At 37.0% G+C, this 26,129-nt stretch overlaps 1 protein-coding gene across 3 annotated transcripts in view; it reads left to right on the top strand.

Annotated features, from left to right (window-relative positions):
• The window catches only part of SLC44A1 (solute carrier family 44 member 1), a 77,429-nt gene that overhangs the window by 20,744 nt on the left and 30,556 nt on the right, over window positions 1-26,129 (top strand). For all 3 annotated transcript variants that reach the window (XM_052700702.1, XM_052700703.1, XM_052700704.1), the window contains exons 3-7: window positions 850-992; window positions 7,980-8,116; window positions 17,319-17,412; window positions 21,919-22,088; window positions 23,824-23,913. In XM_052700702.1, the coding sequence (XP_052556662.1) occupies window positions 850-992; window positions 7,980-8,116; window positions 17,319-17,412; window positions 21,919-22,088; window positions 23,824-23,913 (634 nt within the window). The remainder of the gene's footprint in view (window positions 1-849; window positions 993-7,979; window positions 8,117-17,318; window positions 17,413-21,918; window positions 22,089-23,823; window positions 23,914-26,129) is intronic.

Consider the following 26,129-nt stretch of genomic DNA (forward strand, 5'->3'; position numbering starts at 1 on the left):
CCTGCTGCTCCATGCATTTGTGTCAACTGATTTCTCATGTCATAGTTTGCCCCATCATTAATGATAGTGGGGCAAGCATATGGTTTGCTTCTCCCTGCCAAAGGCATAGCTAGAAAGCTGGTGACGTTTTTCAAAACAGTATCATGTTCACATCATTGCTGGCTTGATGCTAGTTTTGCTAGTGTGAGAGCTCTGAAACTGCACAGCAAGGTCTGCCTGACATTGAGTGTTTGCCATTTTGCCCTGTGAGTCATTTTGCATTCTCTTGCACTGTATCTCTTTTTTTTTTTTTATTTTTCTAGATTTGCACTTAATGTGTGGAGCAGTTGTGGCTTTCACCTGGCCACTTCTTTTGCTTTAGAGCAAAAATATTTCTTTGAAATGAACTTAGGTCATATAGGCCTCTTCACTTCAGCTTATCATTGAAAGCACTTAATTTGAAGGAAGAACAAACCATAATGCAAGAAAAGCAAGACTGTCTGAAGTCCTGTAAAATGCACTCGCAGTAGTGGTAGCTCTCTTTTGTAGCTCTCTTTCACTGTGTGCCTTTGTTCTCTCTTCTGCTTCATGCACCACTTGATGAGGATATTATGACTCTCAAAAAGGAACACCTATGAGATTCTTAATTCTGCTTGGATTAATGTGCAGTGCAAGATATGAGCCCTCTTTTGGCCTTGCATTTTGTTTTATAATTGCACAGCAGTTCACTGTGGATTGTCCTTGTCTTTCCTTCTTTGACCTGAAAGAATTTTTAAAGAAACTTTGCTTAGAAACAAATGAATTAAACTAAATTTTCCCAGCTGTCCAACAGAATATTACCATTGTGGATTTTTTTTTTTTTCCCCACAGGGCTTTATCTGTGGCTTTACAATAGCTACAGGAGCAGCTGCAAGACTGCTTTCAGGATATGACAGTTATGGAAATATCTGCGGACAGAAAAATGTCAAGGTGGAGGGAATAGCCAACAGTGGTCTGGACCTCACACAGAAGAAGTGAGTATGTGATTCAATTGTTCTATTCTGTAAACCAAAAAAACCAACATTTCATCCTTTCATCCTTTGAAAGTGATTTTCAATGGAATTGGAAAATGAATATTCTAATTCTTTTCTTCTGATCGCTCTCCAATCTTCACATCTGTGGAACCACAACCTTCCATAACACAGAAGTACTTTAAAAAGTGTGTGTTGACGAAAGTGTAACAAGAATGCAGTTAAGTCATTGAGAAATTTCTTATTCTTGGCATCCACATGGGATGTGGGGGTATCTATCAGATCAGAGGGTCATCTTTGTTTTGGTTTTAGGTATGACAGATGCTCAGAAATTTGAGGTTAGGCCTTTGTTATCTGTGCAGAAGTGATAGGGCTTTTGTGATTGGTTTCTGCCTTTGAGTTTAGGGGAACTGGAAAATGTCCAACACATTAAAATAGGACTTCAAAACTTTAAACTTTAGATGGTATGCAGCATATATAAAAGGGGCATGTGGAGAAAATATGCAAGAAGAGTGCAGAATTCTTATTGAGCAGTGTCATGAGGAAAATACACAGAGATCAGAATAAGCAAAGTTGGGTTCTATCTATCATGAGGAAAATAATAATACTTCAGTATTAGTTCAGGAGCTAATTAATGGTATTTCTGGGATGAAGACTTGGAAACCTGTTGAGTGAATGTCTGTTGAGATCTTCCCTCCTGTCAGTGTTCAGGATGCATATGTACAGTTTGGGTAATTTCAGATAGTAAGCTATTTAGCCTAGCACTGGAACTCAGGTATTAACTGACCAAAAACAAAGTCTCTTTCAAAATTTGATCATGTTGGAAGAGTTAAAAAAATCTTCGATTTCTGACAGTGATGTGATTTTACTTCATGCTTTTACTTTCAAACTAATGGAAAGTCATTAATTTGTGGGTGTTATTTTAGGAGGATGCTTTTCTAGTGTATGTTGTCGTTGTAATAAAGATTTCCAAACATCTGATTTAAAATTTAATGTTGCCAGGTATCTGTTGTGTCATTAGAAGAAATTAAATAAATAGTCTGAAAACTTCTACAGATTTTTTTGTCAGGAGATCTTTTTCTTAAACTGATAGGAACTTCTAGGAGAGTTGAAAAGCTTAAAACTTACCCAGCATAATTTTCCTATTTACTATGTCCTATTTACTAAGTCAGATGTGTATTGTACAGAAGTGTCATTCTTGTGTTATTAGAGAAAATAATTCAAGTGCTGTTCCTTCAAGTACAAAATGATATAAATATGCTTTTATATGAGAAGAGTTAAGGTGGCATTTCACCTTAATAAGTAAATAATATTAAATATTAATATTTTAAACTTCCATCCCTTGATAAAGAGATGGTGTCTGTCTTGGTGTAGGAAGGTGGAAAAACACAGGCACATGACTGAAATATATAATAGTGTAATAAATTCCAGAGAATCCATTTGACAGAGATCATCATGAGGAGAAACATCTGCAATCATGAAATGAATTCATCTTGTACAGACATGATGGAAAGATTACTAATAGAAATAGAGAATATTTTAAATGCAGCTAACATACAGTGTTTTTAATGTGTCAAGCCAAAGACTTTGTACAGTTCAGAAGGATCACATTTTTCTGAAAAAGGTATTGCAGCTTCAGAAATGGCTTAAGTGAATGATTGGGTACACTTACATGGGATGGGATCGTTTCTGTTTGGTAAGAGTGAGAAAAGGCCTTCTTTCTAGTAGGACAAATTATTCTCCAGCTATTCTGGTGTTGTCAAAGGTACCCTGATTTGCTAGAAACCAATTATTTTGTAGGCACATGATACTTCGCATTCTCATACTCCATGACTTTTTAATTTTTTGGGGCAGCTTTTTGGAAGAAACAACCTACTTTTGTAGAACCATAGAATGGCTTTGTTTGGAAAGGACCTCAAGGATCATCAAGTTCCAACCCCTCTACCACAGGCAGGATCACCAACCTCCATATCTAATGGTAGACCAGGCTACCCAGCGCCCCATGCAACCTAGCCTTGAACACCTCTAGGGATAGGGTATCTGGCAGATACTTTGCATCTGTCTCTAGCAGATGGAGCTCCTGCAGTGTCTGAGGACAGGTCATGGGAATATTTCATGCTTTTTTTTTTTCAGGAGTACTTTCCAGATATATGTAGAAATCATGTTGTCTTATTCCTATTTAATATTTCAGTTTGTATGGAGAAGGGAAGGGCTTTCAGCTCTGTGATTCTGGAATAGTTAAGTTATTCTCTTTTCATTCTGCTGGCAGAGTAATTCTGTCTTCATTTCCCAGTCCAAGGCAGAAGAGCTAAATCATCTCTAAAAACAACATTTTCTTTCTTGTAAATGACAGTAAACCTTGCGGACAGTAATGAAGAAGTGAAGAATGATCTGCATGAAAATCTGGTAGTAAGGATAAGGATCTCACTGTGGTGTGGTCATATAGGTGCACAACAGTTACACTGAAATCAGTGAAGTGGAATTGGGGGAGGAGTTTTCTACAACTTGATCTTGTCAACAAAGAGTGAATTGGATGTCTTTATATTCTATGAAGGAAAAACAGCTTTAATAGACAGTGATTTTAGAGTAAGACGTAGAATTATAGTCCAGCACTGGATTCTCCGTAAATCTCTCCACTTTAAATTAGTTTAGTTAATTCAAGTTTTGGCAGTTACGATAGGGATAAAAATGGCTTTTTATTCAGAAGCATAGTTGATTCCTATTGTTGTTTAGGTTCCTGAAATGCTAGCCAGTGGTATTTTTGATGAGCAATATTATGCAGAATTGAGTTATTGCTCTTCCTTCAAGTACAAAATGATATAAATATGCTGTTGCAGAGAAGAGTTAAGGTGGCATTTCACCTTAATAAATGCCTTTGACTCATGGAAAGTGTTGATGTTTAGCTCATAACAGAAGCCAGGTAGAGTTTTAAGCATCCATGCAGAAATCTTTATTTAGTAAAATTAGATGCCCTATACATCATTTGTTTTGATTGTGATAGTTTAATTCAGTTCTCCATTATGTTGGTAAGATGCTTATAAATAACAGTAAATGATTGTTCTGTAAAGTGCTCATTTGCCTGTATAGAGATACCTTGAGGATGTCAATGACACTGGCAAATAAAAGAATGTATGAAGTACTTGAAGGTAATATAAGCTTATTGACGTAATTTGCCACTGTGCTTAAAATGTACTGTTCATGCTTCCAGAATCGAGATGTACTGTATAAAAGGATGATGCTTTGACTTCCTGTTTTTACATGGGAAGAGGAGATCACTGCATTTCTCATGGTCATGAATAGGTCACTTGTCAAGAGCCAGAGCCATTGATGCTCTGTTTCTAATCTCAGATCATTTCTGAAATTACAGTACTTCTTTTTTCCTTTGGAAAAAAAGGAACGTATCAAAATAGAAACTCCAAACAATAAGGAAGATTATCCTATATACCTGTAGTTTTTTAAAAAATTATTTTATATATTCTTTCATTATATATGTATAAGTTTGATACAATTTTAAAACTTATTCTGAAGTTCATTTTGAACGTTCTTCCTCAGGATGAACAACTTGATATTGATCTTACTTTCAGATACTGTGACTTCTGAAAATTGACGTAGTCTCGTGCCATCTTTCTCTATGTGCATAAGAATCCATTTAAAATGAGACATGAACTCAACGTTTTTAGTTTTTATTATACCTATGGAATGTAGACATATTAAAAACTTAATGCATTTATTTTTACCTGAAGTAATTTTTTTCACTGTGCTGAATTTCAGAGACAAATGTTGTTTTCCAAAAAAAGTGGGTTGCTGAGATATTACATAAGAATTATTAGGCTGTGAGTTTGACATACTGAATTTCCTAAGGCAAGCAAACTTTCACTTGCAGCATGGAAGCTGCAAGTCTTTGTATTGCTGATCTAAGTTACGGTCTTACCAACGAACTGGTCTATTTTTGATTCTGAAGAACTGAAAGTGCAGTACAAGACATGAGCAAAACCTGTTCATTGGTGACATAGTATAGAATTTTCTACAATAAAGTTAGTTGTTTTCAATAAATTGTAGCTCAAAAGTCAAACCACTTTCCTCTATCATGCTATTGTTTGATACTTCATGTTTTAGCTGTTTGAAATAGAAAAATGTGATTTGTAGAGCATGGATTGAAGTCACTGATTTTGTAGCTTGGAATTTGATTTGCAGCTGCCTTATTTCTGTTAGAGTCATCTCTGAACTGTACAGTGTAGTATTTGAACTACATGTGTCCATTTAAACATACTTCTATCCAAACTGTGTATGGCACTATACTTGCATTATATTTCTGAGTTGCCTGTCCTGACTTGAAACTGTAGTATTTATTTTAGAAAACACTAATTTCTTCCAGATGTTAAGATTATAGATTAGTCCTTGAGTTCATTTGAAGAATGTTGGGCTGTCTTCCAGTCTGAGTACCAGCAATGCTGAAGTGGTTTTCCTTTGCTTGTCCCAGCAGTACATGTTTAAGGATGCTGGGAGTACCCTCCTGCACAACCATTGGAGCCCAGCCTAGGGATTTGGGGTGTCTTAGGCTGAGGGACACAGCTGGACAAACACTGCAGACTGCTGACAGGACACACAGCACACAGGCACAGCACAGTCCCCTCCTGCCCTTGGGCTGGCAGAGCCAGCAGGCCCTGGTGCAGGTCACACAAGAGATCCACAGGCCATCATCGTGGCTGTGCCTGTCACCTCAGGGCTGCTGGCACCACAACTACGTGTACTGGTCCCCTGGTAGCTCTTACCTGGCAGCATTGCATGGAGCAACATCATGCAGAGATGATGAACCAAGGGTTTAGTAAGAAAATTGGACAGGCTGTGGTAGTCAGCTGCAGGATTCCTTCTGACTAGCCTTAGCATACACACAGCCAACTCCTTTTACACGTTTTTATGTATTTCCCCCTTTGTTCCCATACCTGTTGTCACCTCAGCTGGCATAGATCCACTGACCTTCTCCAGTGTCCTGGACCTTTAGGTTTGTATCTGTATCAGTTGCAAAGACTCTGTTTGCCTGCTACTACTTGATAGCCCATCAGTTGCTATAGTTCACTAATGGCGCATGTTTTACGTCCAAATGTTTGTCTCCATCCTTTATCAGAATTTGACAATAGTGAGAGGACCAGGTTTGTGATCATCACTGCCTCCCTCATCATTTGTTGTTCAGATTTGAGTCTTAGATGTTCTTGTTAATGGCTGCTTCAACTTAAAATGCCCTTAAACAACGCCCAAATTCCCCTCCTTACAGGAGGGAACAGCATCTTTAGAGACTGGCTTTCATGAAGAAGAGGTGGTGACAAGACTATCCAATTAACATGCTATTGTCTATCTCAGTATCAATTCAAAAATGTTTATAGAATGTTTATGAAATAAGGACAAAGAAAAGAATGCATATGGTGTATTACCGTATTACACTTTACTTAGATAACATGGATTTCAAGTTTCAAGAAATGAGTCAAAGTCTTGAAGCTAAGGGCTGAGAAACTGCAGAGAGTAGTAGTAACTCATACACTGGAATTGGATAATAGGTAAGTTTTACTGGGAAGGAAGATTAGTTGGGAATTTGCACATAAAAAATGTTGAAACAGAATCTAAACATTAACCTTTACGAGCATGGCCTACTGATAGAATGAATTTGTTTTTACGTTTTCTAGTATCTGTGCTGTGTTTTTTGAAGCAGGTTAGTTCCAATTATATAAGAAAGATGTATGGTTTGACATTTCGTCATGATTTGTGAGTTTTGGTAAGAATTATGTCACTTTCAAAGTATTATCTCTAAAATATGTAGTGTCAAACATATTGGACATTACGTTTTGTTCTAACTCTTTCTGACGTAGCAGTATCAAGTATCCAAATGAAACATTAATGTATTTATTTCTGTTAATGTGCTTCTGAAGAAGTCTTATGTGCACTATATATTTTAAGATGTACTTTAACTCTATGTAACTGTAAAGTAGCTTGGAAAAGTTTTCTGAGGTTAGAAGGAATTTTTATAGATTATGGGATGAATTTCTGACTGCAGGAAAAAGTCATTTAATATCGCTTGCTTTTTTTTTTTTTAATCATTATTATGTTAGATAATATGAAGAGAGTATTTGAATTCATGACATGTTACCAGAGTTATGGGAGTTTGAAATGCTTGTTCAGCTTCTGGGAGAAGAAAAACAGATAATCTGACTTCATTATACCACAAATGGGCAATACTGTAGGGTTAGTCTTTGTGATGAAGTATGCATAGCTAGGAGATAAAGTCGGCTAGGGAGCTATAGTATGTACTTCACAAGCAGCTTGTTTGTTTGTTTTTAGTGGCAGTGGCCATCATGGAAAGTTGTGAGATAGAATCTCTTTAAAATGCTGCCCTGGAGCTCTAGCCATTTGAACTGCATGAACATGAATTTTAATCTAAAATAAATACTAATATGATAGGCTCGACTTCATGGGCTGGTGCTGTAGAAAATCAGTCTAAACCAAAAAACTGTTTGGAATTTTTCATATTGTGTGTGTTCATTAACAACAGATGGTCATTTTTTGTAGGATAAGTATAACCTTATGTGATTTGTTGTGTATCTTTTGAAAACCTGGAAATACGGAGTTGTTGTTTTTTTTTTTTTGAAAGAAGTTCTATCTTTCAATTTAAAGACAGATATCTGTGAAGAAGTGTGATAGAAGTGCTAGTCTATATATTTGTAAACATAGATTTGAATAGATTTGCTTTTGATAGTTTAATATCCTTGCTGTATGATCCAAAAAATAAAAAAAAAAATCAGTAAAAATACTGATGTATTTGTGGTGCATATGTTGAGTATATGAATTCCTTTTAATCATACAATTGTATTAATGTAAAATTTTACACATTTCCTGGTAGATTTGAAGTTAGTCTTGAATGAATCTTGTAGTTTGAGATTAATTTTCTTCAATGTAATTGTTGATTAAAATAGAAGTAATTTGCATCTTTTTCCTCCTTAGGTATGTATTCTTCTTGGACCCATGCAATATTGATCTGGTACATCAGAAGATCAAATCTCTTGCTTTGTGTGTGTCAGCTTGCCCAAGGAAAGAACTAAAAACTTTGGCTGATGTTCAGAAATTTGCAGAAACTAATGGTATGAAAAAAGCATATCTATTCACGTACCAATTTTGTAAGATTGTAGAAAGACTTGTGCATTATCTGAAAAATGAAATCTCCACTAAGAAATGGTGTTGAACTCGTATCATTTCCATTAAAGCTTACAATGTTAGTATGTTTGTGTTCATGTCTTGGACAGTTTTGAAGGCTCATTCTTAAAACAGGAGCAGAAAGTATAATGAGGATGTCTAACACTGAGCATGTTCCAGCTCTTACAGAAGTGTTCTGATATTGCTGTTCACTGACTGTTGAAATACCTTCAAGAGGCCTGTGACCTCTTTGCATTTCTGCTGTCAGACTGCACATGAAGCATGTCTGTGGTTGTGGGAAATTGTCCTGCTTTTATTCAGTGCCACAGGGCAATACCTTTTTGCTTTGGGGATTGTTTTTTTTTTCTTTTTTTGCTTTTTTAAAAACTATAAAAAAATAAACACTATAAAAAAATAACAGGGAGAACAACTGTATTGCCATATAAAATACTGTACTCCATCCCCAAAAGCAGTACTTTTTCTCTGTAGTAATGATACAAACATTTTTATATTTTAACACTATGCATAATAAAATGCATGAGATATAATAAATTTTTGGACCATACAAAACAAAGTAAAGTAAAAACTTGAAAATAATTTGAGGAAATTGTCAAGTTCTTCCACTATTAAAGTGGAGAATTTTGTTCTAGACTTCACACCTGTTATTTTATAATGCTGTGATGAGATGTCTTCATGATGCAGCTAATGATGAGTCTGTCTGGTTGACCAAGTTCAAAGCAGTGAACTTGACTGCTTTTCACAGACAGAAATGACGTGTTGTTCTCTGTTCTACTACTGGTACTATGAGCACTTGTTTTTGTTTTGTTTTTTTGAAAGCAGAATGAGTTCAAGTGGCCCTAGAACACTATTAGCGCTCTCAGGTCTTCCCAGTGAATTGTCTGCATATCTTGGTATCTGACAGGTGAATCAGGGAGCTTAATATAGTGTGGAATTAAAGCAGTTACTTGAAAGTCTGTGTGCAAACAGCTGTCTCAGCACCATGCAGGGGATAGTCTGGGAGTGATAACATCCTCATGTAATTTGTTTACTGCTGTCAATTTAAGCCCACAATGAAAGTTAGTATTACTGTAGTATGGTTTTGCTCTTCACCTCTAAATGTGGCTGAGTCTCTCTTACTTAGTGCAGACTCAGTATATTTTTTGTGTGGAGTTTAAGTACGTCTTGAAGTAAAAAGCAGCCTGTGTTACCTGTAATACTGTGTAACCACAAATACTGTTTCTGTGTTTCTATGTGAAGTTTTATGTAAACTACGCCTGAAATATTTTCAGCATAATCATTTTTTAAAGTATAGCAAAAGTTGCTCTTCCTAAAAACTATGTGTCTTGTCTTAGTCATTCTAACTGTATCTCCCTTAGCATTTTTAGGTTTTAAACAAAACTCAGATTTTCATTAATTAGTATCAGAGCCAGTTGTTTCAGCTTAGAGAAGCTTGGCCAAAAGTGTGAAATATGTTGTTAAAGCAAAATAGAAGCCCCAGTTTCCATTATATGATTTTGGGCTTTTCAAGACAACCAAAAAAAAAGAGTACTGAACTAAGTCAGGCTTTCTTTTTTTAAGTGTATGCTATACAAAACTGGAATCACACAGTTCTGTGGAATTTATTTTCATGGCTTTAGTTCTGATTTAAATGTTCACCACTCAGGGCAGGTTCCAAAAAGTTTATTTTGTAGCAAATAAACAGCCTACCTGTTGAGCACCGTAAATGTTATGGCAACACAGTTTGCCTATAGATAGTAAAATTGAAGGCATTATTCAATCCTGCAATAGCGAAAGAACATTGAATTAATATAAAAATTACAGGATTCGTTATTCAGGATCTTTTCTCTGAGAGCTGCTTTATAGCTTTAAGAAAAGGTTTAAGCTACATAAAACTATTAAACTCTTGCAGGCTATTTCAAGTGACAATAAACCCTATAAAAAGAACGATGAGGAAATCTGAGAAATTTGAATATGACTGCACACAGTTTAGTTGCAGTTTCTATTCTAGTGATGTTATCAAGTTAAGTTTGAGGAAGGAAGGCAAGAGATTTGTTTGGTTTACTGTGACAGTCAGTGGAGTTTTCCATGCTAACAATTTCTAACGCCTGTCAAAAAAATAAACGCCTCAATATTTGAAAATGCATGGGCGTAGGATGCAATAAAACCTTAATTTTGATCTGCTGAACCTTTCTAAAAGCTTTAACTCTTCTACAGCTTGAAGATCATAGTGATGCTGAAGATAGGCTTTGTGTAGGTTGCTGCATGTAATTTGAAGAACTAGCCATTTTCATCTGGCTCAGATGTCCTTCCTGAAGTCAACTTACCTGTCTCTACACCTTGCAATTTCTTCTTAAATTACTGCTTAAGAGTCATTCTATTCAAAATAAGTTCATCAAAAGTTGGCATAGAAAATTCAGATGAAGAATTTTACCTGAACGTCTTTATGAGAAGCTGTAATACATACTGCAACATACTGATTTTATTATTTTATTGACATTAAGATACGATCCTTCGAGTAGTTTAGCATTTATGGTTTCTTTCCTAAAATGGGGCAGGTACTTAACTGCTTACACACAGTGTGATAGAACTGCTACCCCAGAACTCAAAGCTTTTAGGGAGGAATTCTTTGTTATAGTGCAGTACAGCATGTGTTTGTAAGCAGTACGACATGTTTGTAAAGTTATGAATAGAAATTTAAGGCAGATTCTTAATTCTTGCTTGAGGCATGAAGAGCATTTCATCGTGAAGCAGCCTTTTGGCTTCCTGAATCAATGATGATGCACTTGCTATTCTGCTGTAATTTTGGAAAAAGAGATGATTTGGTGAATAATGCTGCACCATTTCAGTTTAGTAACTTCTTCTCTACCCTACTTGGTTTTTCACTACAAGGTCCTGCATTAGCAGTGCCATTGCATCTAAGAAAAAGAGAACTCTGTTCTTCAGAAAGCCAAGCTGAGATTCAAGAAACAAGAAAGTGTGTGCCTTCAGTCTGTTGAGAGTGATTGATGGACAGAATACTGGTAATTGGTTGGGACCTCTTAGAAGTGGCAAAACAAGGAAGGAGAATGCTGGGCAGTTGGCTGAGATCTTCCCCATGTACAAAGATGCAAGCTGAAAATCTTAAATATGTTTTGAAATGACTCCTGAAGCTGATGCAGCATTTACAGGGAATGTTTTCTACTTCTGCTCTCACCCAGACAAACTAATAGTTGACCTTATGGAGCTAATGGATTTTGTACAGCAAAGAAATTTTGTAACACGAACTGATTATTGGCTGATCTCTCCAGGACTTTGTCACCCAGCAGAACATTTCAGACAGGGATTTGATGTTTTTGTTTGGTCTTTGCACTTAAACAAACAAACAAAAACTGTACATGTTGTGTATTGTTTCTTTTTCTTTTTTTTTTTTTTTTTTTTTTTAGAAAGCCAATTGGTGCATGACATGTAGGAAACACTACAGTGGCCTTTTCAAGGCCTTGCCAAAGCATTTCTTAACATCTCTGAAGATGTAATTAATTTATAATTGTGAGAAATGAGCTATGTGGTGTCAGTATTAAAACAAACAAACAAATAAACAGCACTAAGCAGCTGGCCAGAATGTCTGACATGTTTAATTAAATATTATTTGTAATAACTAATCTTTATGAGAGCTGGCATTCATATATGTTTTGTAAATAACTACATGCAGATTTAGGAGCCTGAAATACTTCTGTTCTAGTATGTGTTGTCAGACATCTCCATAACGAGAATTCTGTATTTAGACCAGGCAGGTTGGGGTTCAGGTAGACTTCAGAGTTTGAGGTGAAGGTACATTAAGTCTGCTACTGTAACTTACCTGAAGTAAGTCAGGAAAGCTGCCTGGACCAGAGGAGGGCATCTGTCTGATGCTCTAGGGGAAATCTTTTTTTTTTTTTTTTTGTTTGAAGGTAATTAATTTTTTACAAATAATAATCAAAGTAAACCTTTACAGTGTGCTGATAGTATTTGCCATAGAAATACCTTAGAAATAGTAGTTACATCACTGCCAGATTCTGACATTTTTCTTCTGTTTCTGTTCTGTCTACTACCGTTTTTTTCTCCTTTTCCTCAATAGAAGTGTCTTGTTTAAAACTCAATTCTTAATTTTCCAAAAGACATTTGTTCCACATTAGATGTAGGCATATGGTTAAAGTGATTGTGAACCACAAGATCTTTGGGAATCTGAACGTATAAATTTCGACTGCCATTTTTTTTTAACAACTTTTTTTTTTTTTTTTAAAGATAAAAGGCAGTATGGCTACTTTGTCTGTTACTACAACCTTCCTATCAGAATTATTTTGTGTTCAAAATGGGCTGCAGTTGGAATGAAGCAGTTTTACAAGAGAGAGGGAGGCTGCTTTGGAATCTTTCAGTAATCTGCATCAATACAATATTTTTGATTACATTAAAAAACTACTTGGGAAGGGAAGGAGCAGTGTGGTAATGAATCTTGCTACTGCCATGTAATTGTTTACAATTACATGAAAAAATATGATGTCAGTGATAGTGCAACAAAATATCAAATGTAATGGAATACCTTCAGAATGAAGGGGTAGGAAATAATCATTGGTATATGTTTTGTGTTTTACTACAAACAGGTTATTGCTGCTTGGGAAGGAGATTTTGAAGCTACTTAGTACAATGAAAGAATTAGGGGAAAGCACAGAATTGTCCAGAAGTGTAAGATTTATTAATTGTTAAGAGAGGAAAACAAGAACTATATTACATGTGTGAATTCTTGCTCTGTTGTCATCATAAAGATTGTGTTATCATCCTTACTTTGTGAATGTCAGGTGATGGTGCATCCCCTTGGAACACGCAGGAGTTTAGATACATTCAATCTCCTCACTTTCCTTCCTTTGAAACTGTGTACTCCTGAAAGACACTGAAGAATAGTTCTAAAGAATGAAACTTGCTTTATTCACTGAGAACGAATCTGTTGTATTTATCTGAGAAGTCCTGACCACAGTGCTTCATCCAATGCCATTTTGCTAATCTCAAGGCATCAGTACTTTTCTGGTTTCTAGTATGACCCAGAAATTAGATTAATATGTTAGGTAACATTCTGTCATCATGAGGCCTTTTATGTGTATCCTGGAACCATTTACAGTAGAGGTGTCTACAATATATGTAGGCATGTTTATGCAGACCTCTGATGCTTCCATGTTAATTACTACTTCAGACTGTATTCATATCAATAGCTGAGATGTGGAGTTCTTGTTTTCTCACTCATTTATACTTCTGATGCTAACTTGTGCATAACATAATGCTGCTTCATTCCTAAATGAAGCATTAAATATGAACTATCTGCTTCTGAAGTGTCTTTGTTACTGCCTTGTCAAGTAGGAAACTGATCCAAGCCTAAACTTTATGTATTCTTAGTGCTTGTGTTCTCAGTGCAGTTATTTCATACGGTTGTTGACAGGATATAATCACAATTGTCAAACCTAGGAATGAAAAATCAGCACCAGTGTATTTCCTTTCATGATAGCTTGAGCCTTTTTCAACTTGGAAGGAATGAAGAGGGACTTCTGTTAGCAATGAATAGTAACTTAATTTTGTATGGAAACACTGCTTGTCATCTTACCTAGTCTGTGGTTTTTGGTTTTAGAATTTATAGCAGAATTCTTCTCCAGTGTCTTAAGCTTCCATCTCTTTTTTTTTTTTTTTTTTCTTTAAAGGAAATGGGACGATTGCACCCATGACTGTGTTAAGGTTGGAAGGAAAGCATATCTTTTGAGACACTTTGTACCAGTCATGGCCTCAAAATATTCTAATGCCTAGAGCAGCTCGTTTTATGGATAAGCCATGGGACAGAAACGGTGTTGCATCTCCAGAATACCACCTAGTGTATGAAAGCACCAAATAAAAAGCACTATGAGACCATAAGACTCTGGTGTATTCGTTGTTGGCTGGGCAGCTGTTAGGCCACATGGTTCAGAAGTATTTTTCTTCAAGGTTACAGCGTGTTGTGATCTCAAATTCAATCCATGTAGGACAGTTGAATGTTACTTGCCTAATTATTTCTCCAGAAGAAATATATGCAGAGAGATTAGCAAATAATTATTATATAATGATTTTTCAGTTTGTTCTCTGAATTCTACACATAATGTTTATGAAACAATTAAGAGTGTTAGTAGTTTAGGAATAATAGTAATGTCTTTGGTAAACTAATTGTCTCAGCAAAGTAGATAACTGGAATTAATCTTTTAGCTTCTCCAGGACTCACAAACTCAAAGAGCACAATTGAGACTGGCTATGCAAAGATTAGTCTCTATAGTCCATATTAGAGGAGTCTAAAGAAGCAAGTTCCATGAATGTAAAATGGAAAGCCATAGCCCAGAGGAGCCCTGGGAGCAAGCAGTTCATAAGAATCATCATAGAATTCTAAAATGGCTTGGATTGGAAAAAAACCTTGAAGATAATCTAGTTCCATCCTCCCTGCTGTGGGCAGAGTTGCTACCCACTAGATCAGGCTGCCCAAGGCCCCATCCAGCCTGGCCTTGAGCCCCTCCAGGGAAGGGAAGGGGCATCCACAGTTTCTTTGGGCAGCCTATGCCAATGTCTTACTGCCCTCTGAAGGAAGGATTTCATAGAATCAGAGGGGGGTTTGCATGTCTCCTGACCAATGTACCTGCAGAACCCCCTGCAGAACCCCATGATATTTTTTATATCTCTTGTCAAGTTCTTTTTTTTTTTTTTTTCCCTGCACTTTGGCTTTCCTGATCCTGTTGCTGCATGGATTTTTTTTTTTCCCCAGTCTGTACATGTCTGGAATTGTTCCAACCAAGGTGCAGCATCTTGCATTTGGCTTTGTTGAAACTTAATAGGTTCATGTGGTCCCATTTATCCAGCTTGTCCTTTGGATGGCATCACTTCCTTCTTCGTATCAACTGCAAGAGATGAGAGTCCCAGACAAGAGGTGGTAGTGACAGCCAGAAGCATCCATTGCTCCTTTGAATGACAGGATGGGGCGTGCTCAGGAGGGTTCTGGGTTGAACTGACAACATGTTTCCAGTTTCCTCCACAGCCAGGGACTTTCTGGCTCATCTTCATCAACAATTTCTGCTTGAATGTCTGTGTGCAGATTATGATCTGGCATTCATTATTTCTCCCATTACATTTTTGAGTGGGATGCAAAGAGAAAGACTTTGAAGTGCGCTTCTTCTTTTGTCAGATTCTCCTGTTCCAGGCCTATAGTGAATTCTGCTTTCTCTTTTATCAGCTGGGATCAGTAAAAGTCACAAGGAACACCACAGGCCTTCCACAGGTCACCTGTCCTCTGCGCTTATATGGTGTGGGGGCCTCTGTATATGTTACGAAAGCTGTATCTGAACACTGGTAGCACTGAACAAGAAAACAGAGCAGACATCTCATTTTCAGTGTCTTGAATCTGTATAAGCTTGTCCTTATACAGGCCCTCCTACTTCTTCATGAAATAATTTCTATAAGTTAGATTTTGGTCTCTGTATTGAAAGCAGAACACAGTTAAGTATCTTCTTGTTCCTTGTGTCTCTAAGAGATGGTACATATGTGACTGCTTCCTGCAGTGTACCCCACCTCATAGGTCTCACACCTATAGCAATGTGTCCAGATCAAAAACTTCTGCACTATTATAGTGCCTTTTGTCCAAAAAGAACAATAATTACTTTTAAATACTCCTTTTATCAGTGTGATGTTAAGAAGGTAAATTTGTCTCATGTCTTTCTATATAATACAGTATAATCCACAAAATCAGACAGAAGCATCAGGATGCTTACAAACGGTAAAATTAAAAACAGAGTTCAGATGTTTTCCCTCTGCAAGAAATCTAACTTTCTTCAATGGTGTATTTGGTGTTTTGGGTCTTCCCCCCAGAAATTGACTCTGCAGAAGCAATACTTAAGTAGTGTTCTGGAGACTGAATGGAATAGCTTCCTCAGCTGTTCTGTCTTCTGTTCCAGCCCATAAATAGAGATGTTTTCATAGGGATAGCAATATGCCAATGGTAAACAAGATACCTACAACTTCTACAAATAGTATGTTCACTTTCTATGAATAGTACTTAGGTTTTGTGTCACACAAGCCAAAAGAAGAGTGTTTCTCAGGACTCACAACTTAACTTGTGGAAAAATTAATAATGTCTATATTATTTAGATCCAGTTTGTAGAACTCCCTTCTACTAAGTATTCATGGAGAGAAGACTTTGAGAATATGAGGAATAAAATCTACCTGTGGATCACCAAGATGTCCTTAGTTAGTTATGCAGCCTTTACCATTCTTTTTTACATATACAGAATCCCTGCACTGGAGAATTAGAAAGCAAACAAGCTTGGGAAGAAGCTCACTTTGGATAAGCAGCTCATCCCCTTGCAGCTTTTCTCTCTTCCCCCTGTTTCTGAGAAACCAATGCTCCAATCTGACTTGGCAGTTGCTCTTTTCCTGGAAACACTGGTGTCAGTGTTGAGTATGTTGATCATAGACAAATGGGAAGAGAGCTGCCTGGGTAGTATATGTCCATTAGGCACATGTTTGATATTAAGTAAAACTGAAATAATGTCTGAGTTTTGTTTTTGGCGATTTGATATTTACAATACTGTACTGACTTGTACACGTAGAATATTTAGCTTTTTTAAGAGCTTTAGAGATTTGATACAGTCAGACCTTGTAGTTAGCCAACTACATAACCTCTGCAGTTTGGTTCCTTTATTCCCTTCTCTGAAGTCTTTAGATCAGTTGTATTTTAAGAACATTTTTTAAAGTAAACTGAATATTTATTAATATAATAAGTGTTGTATTATGCAATATTCATACACTGAATAATCAAGAAAAAATGTGGTGGGGTAGCGGGGAAGAATGACTTTGAGGTGCATTGTGTCTTTTACATGGGATCATGAATCAGCCTTTTCCTCTTGAATTTATAAACTCTGGAAAATCCAATACTAGATGGAAAACATAATTCTGTTGACTGAAGTATATGCTAGGCTTGATTCAGTGCTTCATTACAAGAGGAGCTGCAGCATAACATTGCAGTAATAGCATGAGGCACTGCAGAATGACAACCTGTATCAGTTTTGATGTTGTTTGCAAAGATTAGGAATATTTGATTTTTCTCCATCAGTCGTTTTTCTTTTTTTTCCCCCCTCTCAACAGGATCTACTCTGTGTAGCTATGAACTACTGCCATCAGAATATACTACAGACCCGAGGGCTGCCAAGTTGTGTCCTAAATATCCTGTTCCAGAGAGGTAATATTAACATCTTATCTGATGTGGGGGTGAAGGGAACAGAGACTTAATTTGTTTAGATGATTAAGTGTTCTTTAGAAAACAAGCCTCATAAATTTCTTGTTTTACAGATGGATTTTTTTTATTATTGTTGCATGTTTTTAAAACGCATTGGGAATACAGCTTATAAAGGAAAACCTGAATTATCCACACATGCATTAGTAAGATGACTGAGCTGATATAATTCAGTTCTCTACTGTCTCATGTAACCAGTACAGTGCTGAGTATCAGCTGTTTTTCTACCTTTTACCCACAGCCAGCTGCCTTCCAGTGCTACAGTTCAGGGAGCCATGTGTGACTATGTCATTTTCCCTCTCAAAAATCCAGTATGCCTCAGAAATTATATGTCGAGTATTCACTGTTTGCTCCTTACATCAACTAATCAGGTGCAGCAAGTTGCTTCATTTTTAATTCTTTCAGTTCCCAAATGACCAATGTGGGAATGCTCAAGAAATAAAAAGGGATTTTTATTTTATAAACAGATCAATTTGAGTTTTATTGTTCAAAATATTATGCTGGACTGCTTTTTGTGAAGTAGAGAGAAAGGACTCTTGCTCCAGAGACTCTGCTATTGCTAGCCATGTTGGCTCCACTGGAAGCATTTCTGTGAAAAGAAATGACTATACACATTTTCATCAGTAATTCTTCTCAAGAAGAATCCAGTTCTGTTTTCTCACATTTTAGCTTTTCAAGCATATCCAGTAGAGATTGTAACTGCTTACTCTTGCCCTATACATCATTTTTTGTTAAAGTTTAATAAAATGTCAGTTCTAGAAACTCTAGTTTTAAGTATCTCTTGTTGTTATGGTAGGCTATCTGGTGAATATATATTTTAATGTATGTAGCAGCTGGAATTTATTTATTTATTTTACTTTTCCTCACAGCAAGTCAGTATTCTATGCAACTAACCAGCTGTTATAGCTGTAATACAAAAATGAAAATTTCAGTGCTGGCTTGCATACTGAAAAGCCTTGTCAGTCTTAATTTCTGTCAGATACATATTGACTTTCCTTACTGTGTGTTCCCATGCCATTCAGTCTGAATGAATGTAACTTAATAAGAAAACAGATAAGTAGAACAGTATGTCAGAACTCTAATGATACTATGTAAATTCTGTGGAAACGCTGCCTCAAGTTATTTCGGAAAAGCTATTGTGTCAGTGGTGTATTTCCCCTTTGTTATTTGGCATGAATAAAATGTACAACATATTTGAATATTTTTGAAATTGAGAAGTCTAAGCTTGATGCCCTCAGGCAGAAAAGGCCTATATTGTATATGTAATCCACTCTGTTTTTCAGATTTTTATGGTTAAATTATTTGAGAAAATTGGTGTAATTTGGAGGGGAAATGGAATCCTGTGGAGGGAGACAAATGAAAAGCCTGCACACTGTAGACTGAGACATTCTGGCTGAACTTACCAGCCCTCCTTTTCTTTGATTCAATCTGTCAGAGGTAGGAAACATCATCTAACTCCCATTAGGTCAGTGGAATTGGAGGTAGCTCAAGCTGTGAGGTCTGTCCCTTGATATTTGATGACTTCTCACCTTGCAGTTGAGACTCTGGTTCTCAAGGGACTCCGATCCACCACCTTCAAGGGACCATGTACCTTTAACTTAACCGTTCAGCCTAGCAGTGCAGTTAGCAATTCATGTTTCTGCTGTGACTGCCTAGAATCTCTGAGTCTCAGGGGGATCACAACCTTTCTTTTTAGTTTTGGAATAGAGAACACTAGAGGAAAATCCATTCAGCTTTTTCCTCCAGTGTTTCTCTCTCAGCCAGCTCTGTGGAGCTGTACTAAGAGTCTGTTTGGTAAAGCTTATAGAAAACAAAAAGCTGGGTAACAGTGGCATTTCAACCAATCACCCTATACATAGGTGTACAATCAATGAATATGTGGATATTATAATTAAGAAATACACAAGAAAGTTAGGCTAAACAGGTTATCACACTAAAGAATGGATGGAAAGCTTACCCTTGTCCTGGATTCACTGAGAAGACTCCAGGAGGAGCAGTCTCCAAAGGAGATCCTTCTCCAGTGAATAGTCAGCTCTTAAATGGGATCTAGGAGAGTTGGAGCCAGGCTCCAGCCCTTCCAGTAGCACAGGAGAGTTGTCTTCACCTATTCTACCAGGGCTGACTCATTGCTCACCTCCAGTGATCAATCAGAGGTTCAGGCCATTATTCAGCTGTTCCCATACAATAGGTTTCTGTGGGTATAATTGTGAAAGAAGAGATTTCTGAAATTGAATACTTGAACAGTTTGGTAGAGGTCTTAACTTCATCTGCTGACTTGAACTGCACTTGCTTTATTCTTCATTAAGCACATGTTATTATTCTGAGAAACTTGCAATTCAATTTCAGTATGCAATATATCAAGTAATGATTGAGAGGCCATACGAGATAGTGCAAGTCACAGGGAATAGATCTATTATTGCATTTTTAATTAAACAGGACACCTTGCCTTCCTTTCTCATTGAGACAGAATCACTGAAATAGTAGTAGAACTCAAAAGATGAATTCTCCGGAGTGCAGTTTATTCTGGAAAGCTTGTAGGAACCTCATTTTTTATTAATTATGATAAAGTTAGAAATTAATTATTGCATAGGAAAATAGGTAACTTAAAATAGTGTACTGAGAGTACTGTAATACGAGGAGTGTTTAAATAGGCAATACAAAGTGGTACACAAAAAACGTGTTTTCCTATTAGGGTGGATTTTGGAATGGCATTTTATTCCTGCTAGACTTTTCAAAATTGGTATTTTCTTATTCATATTGCAGAGATAATAGTTCCTTCCATACTCCCAGCTCAAAAATTGTGTATTGCTGCTGGTATTGACAATTTTTTAAATACTCCAGAATTTGTGCAAAGTTGGAGCAGTTAACAGCAAAATAAAAGTCAATTCTCAATATTTCCCAGTATTAATGCTTATAACGATCTGTAGCATGTTGCATATCCCAAATAGACTGAGAGGATGCTGTCTTTTAATAGAGCTGCCATCAATATTGGTTTAGTTTGTTTTTTAACAACAGCACAGAATTGCTCTGCTGTGCTTAACTGCCGCCTTCATCAGTAACCAACAGTAGATTATAACATGAGCACTTGCAAATGTGTTCATCTTTTCGGCACCGTGAGATTAGAACTGTGTAATGTATAATTGTCAGTCACTTCAATCATAACCCTAGAATCTATTAATTATCTAAGACTGGAAGGTAATCATAATTTTTCCTGAATTCAGTGCAGATAATTGCACTCTTGTGGTTTTAGGAATGTTGTCTTTTTTTTTTTCTCTTCAAAATGGAAAGCAGCAATGCATAGGAAGATTGTGCCTAACACAGCTGATTTGCTCACAGTGTGTTTAAGATAAAGGTTGGAATTCTAGAAAGACTTGGGATTTATGAGTAGTTTAAGCAAATAGGAAATCATTGGTTTATGAGTCATTGCTGAAATGGGGATACTGCAAAATATTATGTGCACTGCTGCTGCAATCCCCTGAAATCTTGTAAGGAAGGAATATTACAGAAGAGGAAATAAATTTAACTATAAAAGATTGACTTAGCACAAAATATATTTCTTTTATTGGATCAATTTACAAAAAGGAGTGTATAATTAATGAAATATACATCTGAATTGCAATTGGGAAGTTTGACACAAAGATTTGATAGGCTACTTTGAGATGTGACATCTCTTATAAGCCAGAAATGGGGAACATTTGGAAAATAAAATTATCCAATTTTCATGTGAAGATTTTTGCTCTTTTGTCTTCCCCTGATGCACTTGATGGCAGATCGTGCTGAGCATTCAAAAAAATACTAGCCCCAGTGTTTTGAGAGAGGATGCTTCCAAAGCAGTTAAGGAGTAATGAAGTCATAGAGACACCTTTGCATGTTTTTGCAGAGAATGTAGTGCATTATTTTACTAAAGTAGTGAAGCTAAACAATGTGACTTTAGTAGAAGAATAAATGTAGTATGGGGTAATACTAAAAATGTATGTATTGGTTTTGCTTGACGACAGTAAACGGCGGATGTCTTGAAATGCAAACTGTGTCCTTTTAAGAGTAGTATTGTCATTCTGGGATTTCTTTGCTTCAAACGTGAGCAGTACTCCACTTCAACATGTGTGAGAGGCATTGTTTCAGCTGCTGGTTCACCGTGTGACACTTGAATGAGAAATGTTTCAGTGAAATAGGAACATACATTTTGTGAGCCTTACTGTTTATGGGTGGGAGGGTAATATGCTATTGGAATGTGCGCTCCAACTTCACAGGATTACCTGTAAGAACAACATCATTTCCCATATAATCATCCTCATTCCAGCAGCACTTGTGCATTCAACACATGGTTTCTGGTTATGATGTTATGAGGGTGGAGTGGTTGCATCTATTCACCTTTCATTTGTGTGTTGATGTGGCATTTATATTAAGTAGGAGTAATTTTTTTTCCTGATTTTTTTTTTCTTGTGTCACCAGTGCACCTATTCCATTCTTCCATCGCTGTGCTCCTGTGAACATTTCCTGCTATGCCAAGTTTGCAGAGGCCCTGATCACCTTTGTCAGTGACAGTAGTGTCTTACACAGGCTGATTAGTGGAGTTATGACCAGCAAAGAGATTATAATGGGACTTTGCTTGTTGTCACTAGGTAATTGTTTTTCTCATTATTAGCTATTTACTGCAGTAGGAGATTGTTAACACCCTCTAATCACAATATGAGAAGAAAAAAACAAACAGACATGTATTATAGCATTAAGCCCTTAGAAAATGGTTCAGAATGGTACATATTTTTTGACAGCTAGATGACTTCTTCAGAAGCAATGCATGTGCATTCTTGTTTTTTTCTCCTCTTCCACTGATGGGAGATAGAAGATGTGGGACAGGTGATTAGTTAACATTAGTTTTGGTGTAGTTAACAGAGCATCTGCATTCTCCTCATTTTTATTAAAATATTCACGTTTTTCTTTTATAATATTCATCTGCCAACTGAAGTCCCTTTCCAAATAAAAAGAACAGAGAGGTACACAATACTATCCTTCTTGTTTTGGTTTGTTTAATTTAAATTAATTGTGCAGGGATGCTCGAATTTTATGAAGGAAATGTAATTCATGTTACTCCATCCTCCAAAATAAATAAATAAATAAATAAATAAAACTTCAGGCTTTTGAAAAACTCAGCCAAAAAGCTATAAATTCCCAGCTGTATAGAGGTACTGAATGGTTTTTCAGTTAAAGTACAGGCCTTTTCTGGCTTGTAAAGTGACAAACTACACAAGAATGAAGAGCTGTGGTAACAAAATATTGTAAATTAAAGTGTAATGCTAGTCACTCGCATAAATTACTTTTCTAATGAGTATACTCCTACTAAGTCTTTTTTCTGATTATACCAGATATAGTAAATGTGAAATGGAAAGCACCAGACACTAGTCATGCATATGAGCAGTGTGAGGTTAAAATAAAAGGCTGCAAAGCTGTAACTGAAAAACAAGTCTTTCTGTTTTAATCTGCCTTTGTAGTTACAGCAAATAAATAAAAAAAAAAGAAGAGGCTAGTTACCACTCAACAGAAACAGAAGACGATTGAGTATCTTTTCAGCTCTCAGAGAGCTGATTATTGTTTTACCTTGTAATGATAAAATAACTATCCAGAATATTCTGAAAGTTAGTGGCTGAATTATTAGTGTTATTTTGGGTTAAGAGGCGGAAGTTTGTACAGTGTTTCACATACAGTTAGTTTTAACTTGAAAGGGAAAACTGTGTGATAATTTCCACTTTTTTTATATTTTCATAGTTAATTTATTTTGAAATAATTGGTTAGATAGTGTGATTCTCTAAGCCTGTTTTTAGTAGCTTATTATTGTGTACAAATAGGTATGTGGAAATGTCCACTACTCCCTAAATTATAGATGGCTGACACTGAAGATGTCTTTTTAATATGTAGTTCCTGAATGACAGTGGAACTGTATGAGCAGAGCTTGTTAAACAACTCATTTTGAATGTTGAAAATAAGCACAAAGTTGTATTCTTGAGGAGGCGTGCTCATGTTACTAGACTCGAGTACTAACATGTCTTGCTGTCTGTTATGTCATTGTCTAAATACATCTGTCTATACGTACGCATTATGTTTTGTATGTAGTGTACCATGTACATGTACTTATGCTCTCTTTTGTTTTAATCAGCAGCACCAAAGCAGGAGATGTAGAGGTGCCTGATTTCCTTAACTGTCTGTGCAGTGAGTCTGTAAGATGCAGAAAATAAATCTGCCTAAAAATTATTTTGAAGGCAGTCTGATCTTAGTGCAGAGGAAGAATTAGAAACGCTATTCCTACTTGAAATAATTGCTCTGCTTATCTCATTCATCTTTTTTCTTTTTTTTTTTTTTCAGTGTTGTCCATGATTTTGATGGTTATAATCAGGTACATTTCAAGAGTGCTTGTCTGGATTTTAACAATTCTTGTCATTCTGGGATCACTTGGTAAGTTGCGTTCATCTCTTAAGTTTTTAGGTGCCCTGTTCTTTTATTTGTTTTCTATGTCTACAGACTAGCAAAATGCTGCTTTTATTTTGGAGCTATTCCTTTTTGTTCAGCTTTCATTTGACCTCCTTGTAATTGCAGTACACTCTCAGATAGCATGTTGCTCCATAGGGATTTTCTGCACTTCTTGCTTGGCAAGCAAGCTTCTTTTCAGCCTCACTGTGCAGTCCTAACCGCTGCCTTTTGCTTAACTTTGCAGTCATATCAGCAAGCTGATCTGGATATGTTGATAGCATACCAACCCATTGGGTGTACTCAGGCTTTTGGGAATCAAAGGGCAGATGTTGTTTATGTGGCCTCAGGGTATCTCAGGACATAGATTTGTCCATATCACCGTGACACATTCATGATATCCTTCAGTCCTCCTACGGGCTATTTTAGGCCTGTCCTTAAAGAGAGGAAGCAAGGATGGTTTTCTGTAATTTCTAATCAAATCCTATTTCCATTGACCTAGGAAGTCCTGTGTGACCTAGGTAATGTATGAAGTAGAACCAGCCATGACATCTTGAGCATAACCAAAGATTGTCCTATACAAAATGATTCTTAGTCTGCATTATCTTCTATGAAGGTTATATTCTATATTTGTAATAGCAACAGATGTGTGATGTATAGACAGATGAATATAAGGGAGGAACAAGAAAAAAGCCACTGAATTACAAAGTACTAGCAGTGTGATTTTCAATTTGTATTAGAAAGGGATCGGAAAAGAAAAAAAAAGCAGACCATCGCTTTTTTTTTTCTGCTTACTGATCCCAAGGACTCTTACCACAGAAGAGAGAAAAAAATACATATATATTTTCTTCGCAAGCGTTATTATATATTTTCTTTACTTCAAAGTAAAAATTAATAAGAAACTCTATCTTTGAAGACAGCAAAAATAAAGCATTTAGTAAACATAGAGTTTAAAAACTGTCTTTAGGAGAATGTAAGAATACCTATGTAGTAATTAAAACTGATAGTGATTTGCCCAGCAGGATGTGATCATTAAAGCCAGTTGGTATAAGCTTTTGGGATTTCAGCAAAACTTTCAAAACTGTTTCTCACGGAGTTCTTCTAGACAAAATATCCAGCTTGACAAAAGGATAATACAGTGAATGAACTGACTGGCTGACAGGTTCCACTGAGAGTGTTGCAGTAAATGTAAGGTAGGGTAGGTAAGGTTCCACAGGGCTCAGAGTTCCTATAATGTTTTTTTTAAAATGTCCTGGATTCAGGATGCAAGTGCATACTAAGTAATGCAGATGACACCAAATTGAGAGGAGCTGTGGAATTCCTCAAACGCAGGGAGGCCTTGCAGAGAGATCTTGGCAGGTTGGTGGGCTGGCCTGTCAGCAACTGCATGAAGTTCAACAAGAGCAAGTGCTGGATTCTTCACTTGTGGTGGAGCAGCCCTGGTTATATGTACAAGTTGAGAACAAGAAGCATAGAGCAGCCCCAGAGGAAAGGGATTGCAGGGTTCTGTCTGACAACAAGCTGAACATGAGACAGCAGTGTGCCGTGGAGCCCAAAGGGCCAACTGTACCTCGGGGTGCAGCAGGCCCAGCGCTGCCACTGGGCAAGGGGAGCGGCTGCCCCCTCTGCTCTGTGCTGTGCAGCCTCACCTACAGCACTGCGTGCAGGTTGGGTGCTGCAGTACAAGGACATAAAGCTATTAGCATCCGAAGGAGGGCTGTGAGGACGGGCTATGTGTGGAGGGCAGGTGCTTCAGTGCAGAGCAGAGGAGCTGAGGGCAGCCCTCCATGGCCGCTGCAGCTCCTCACAGGGAGCGAGGGGCAGCACTGAGCTCTGCTCTGTGTGACGGTGACAGGGCCGGGGGAACGGCATGGAGCTGCGTCAGGGAAAGGGTCTGCACCAGAGGGCGGTGGGCATTGCCCCAGTGTCAGAGTTCAAAGGGCGTTTGGACAGTGCTCTGAGACATAGGGTTTGAGTTTTGGGTGGCGCTTTGTGAAGCAGGAGGTTTAATTTAATCCTTGAGTGTCCCTTCTAGCTCAGAATGTTCTGTGGTTCTAGAAAGGCAGTAAGGAGGCCATATGTAATAAGCAATGAGCAGTACAGTGGGATGCGGATGTGGCCAGAACACAGACAGCTTCTTCAGAGGTGGACTGTGGGAAAACTCAAATGGTTCCCGTGACATTACCCGTGCCCCCTTTTATTGA

Source organism: Tympanuchus pallidicinctus, unplaced genomic scaffold (genome assembly GCF_026119805.1).
Source record: "Tympanuchus pallidicinctus isolate F22 unplaced genomic scaffold, pur_lepc_1.0 scaffold4, whole genome shotgun sequence".
Lineage (NCBI taxonomy): Eukaryota > Metazoa > Chordata > Aves > Galliformes > Phasianidae > Tympanuchus > Tympanuchus pallidicinctus.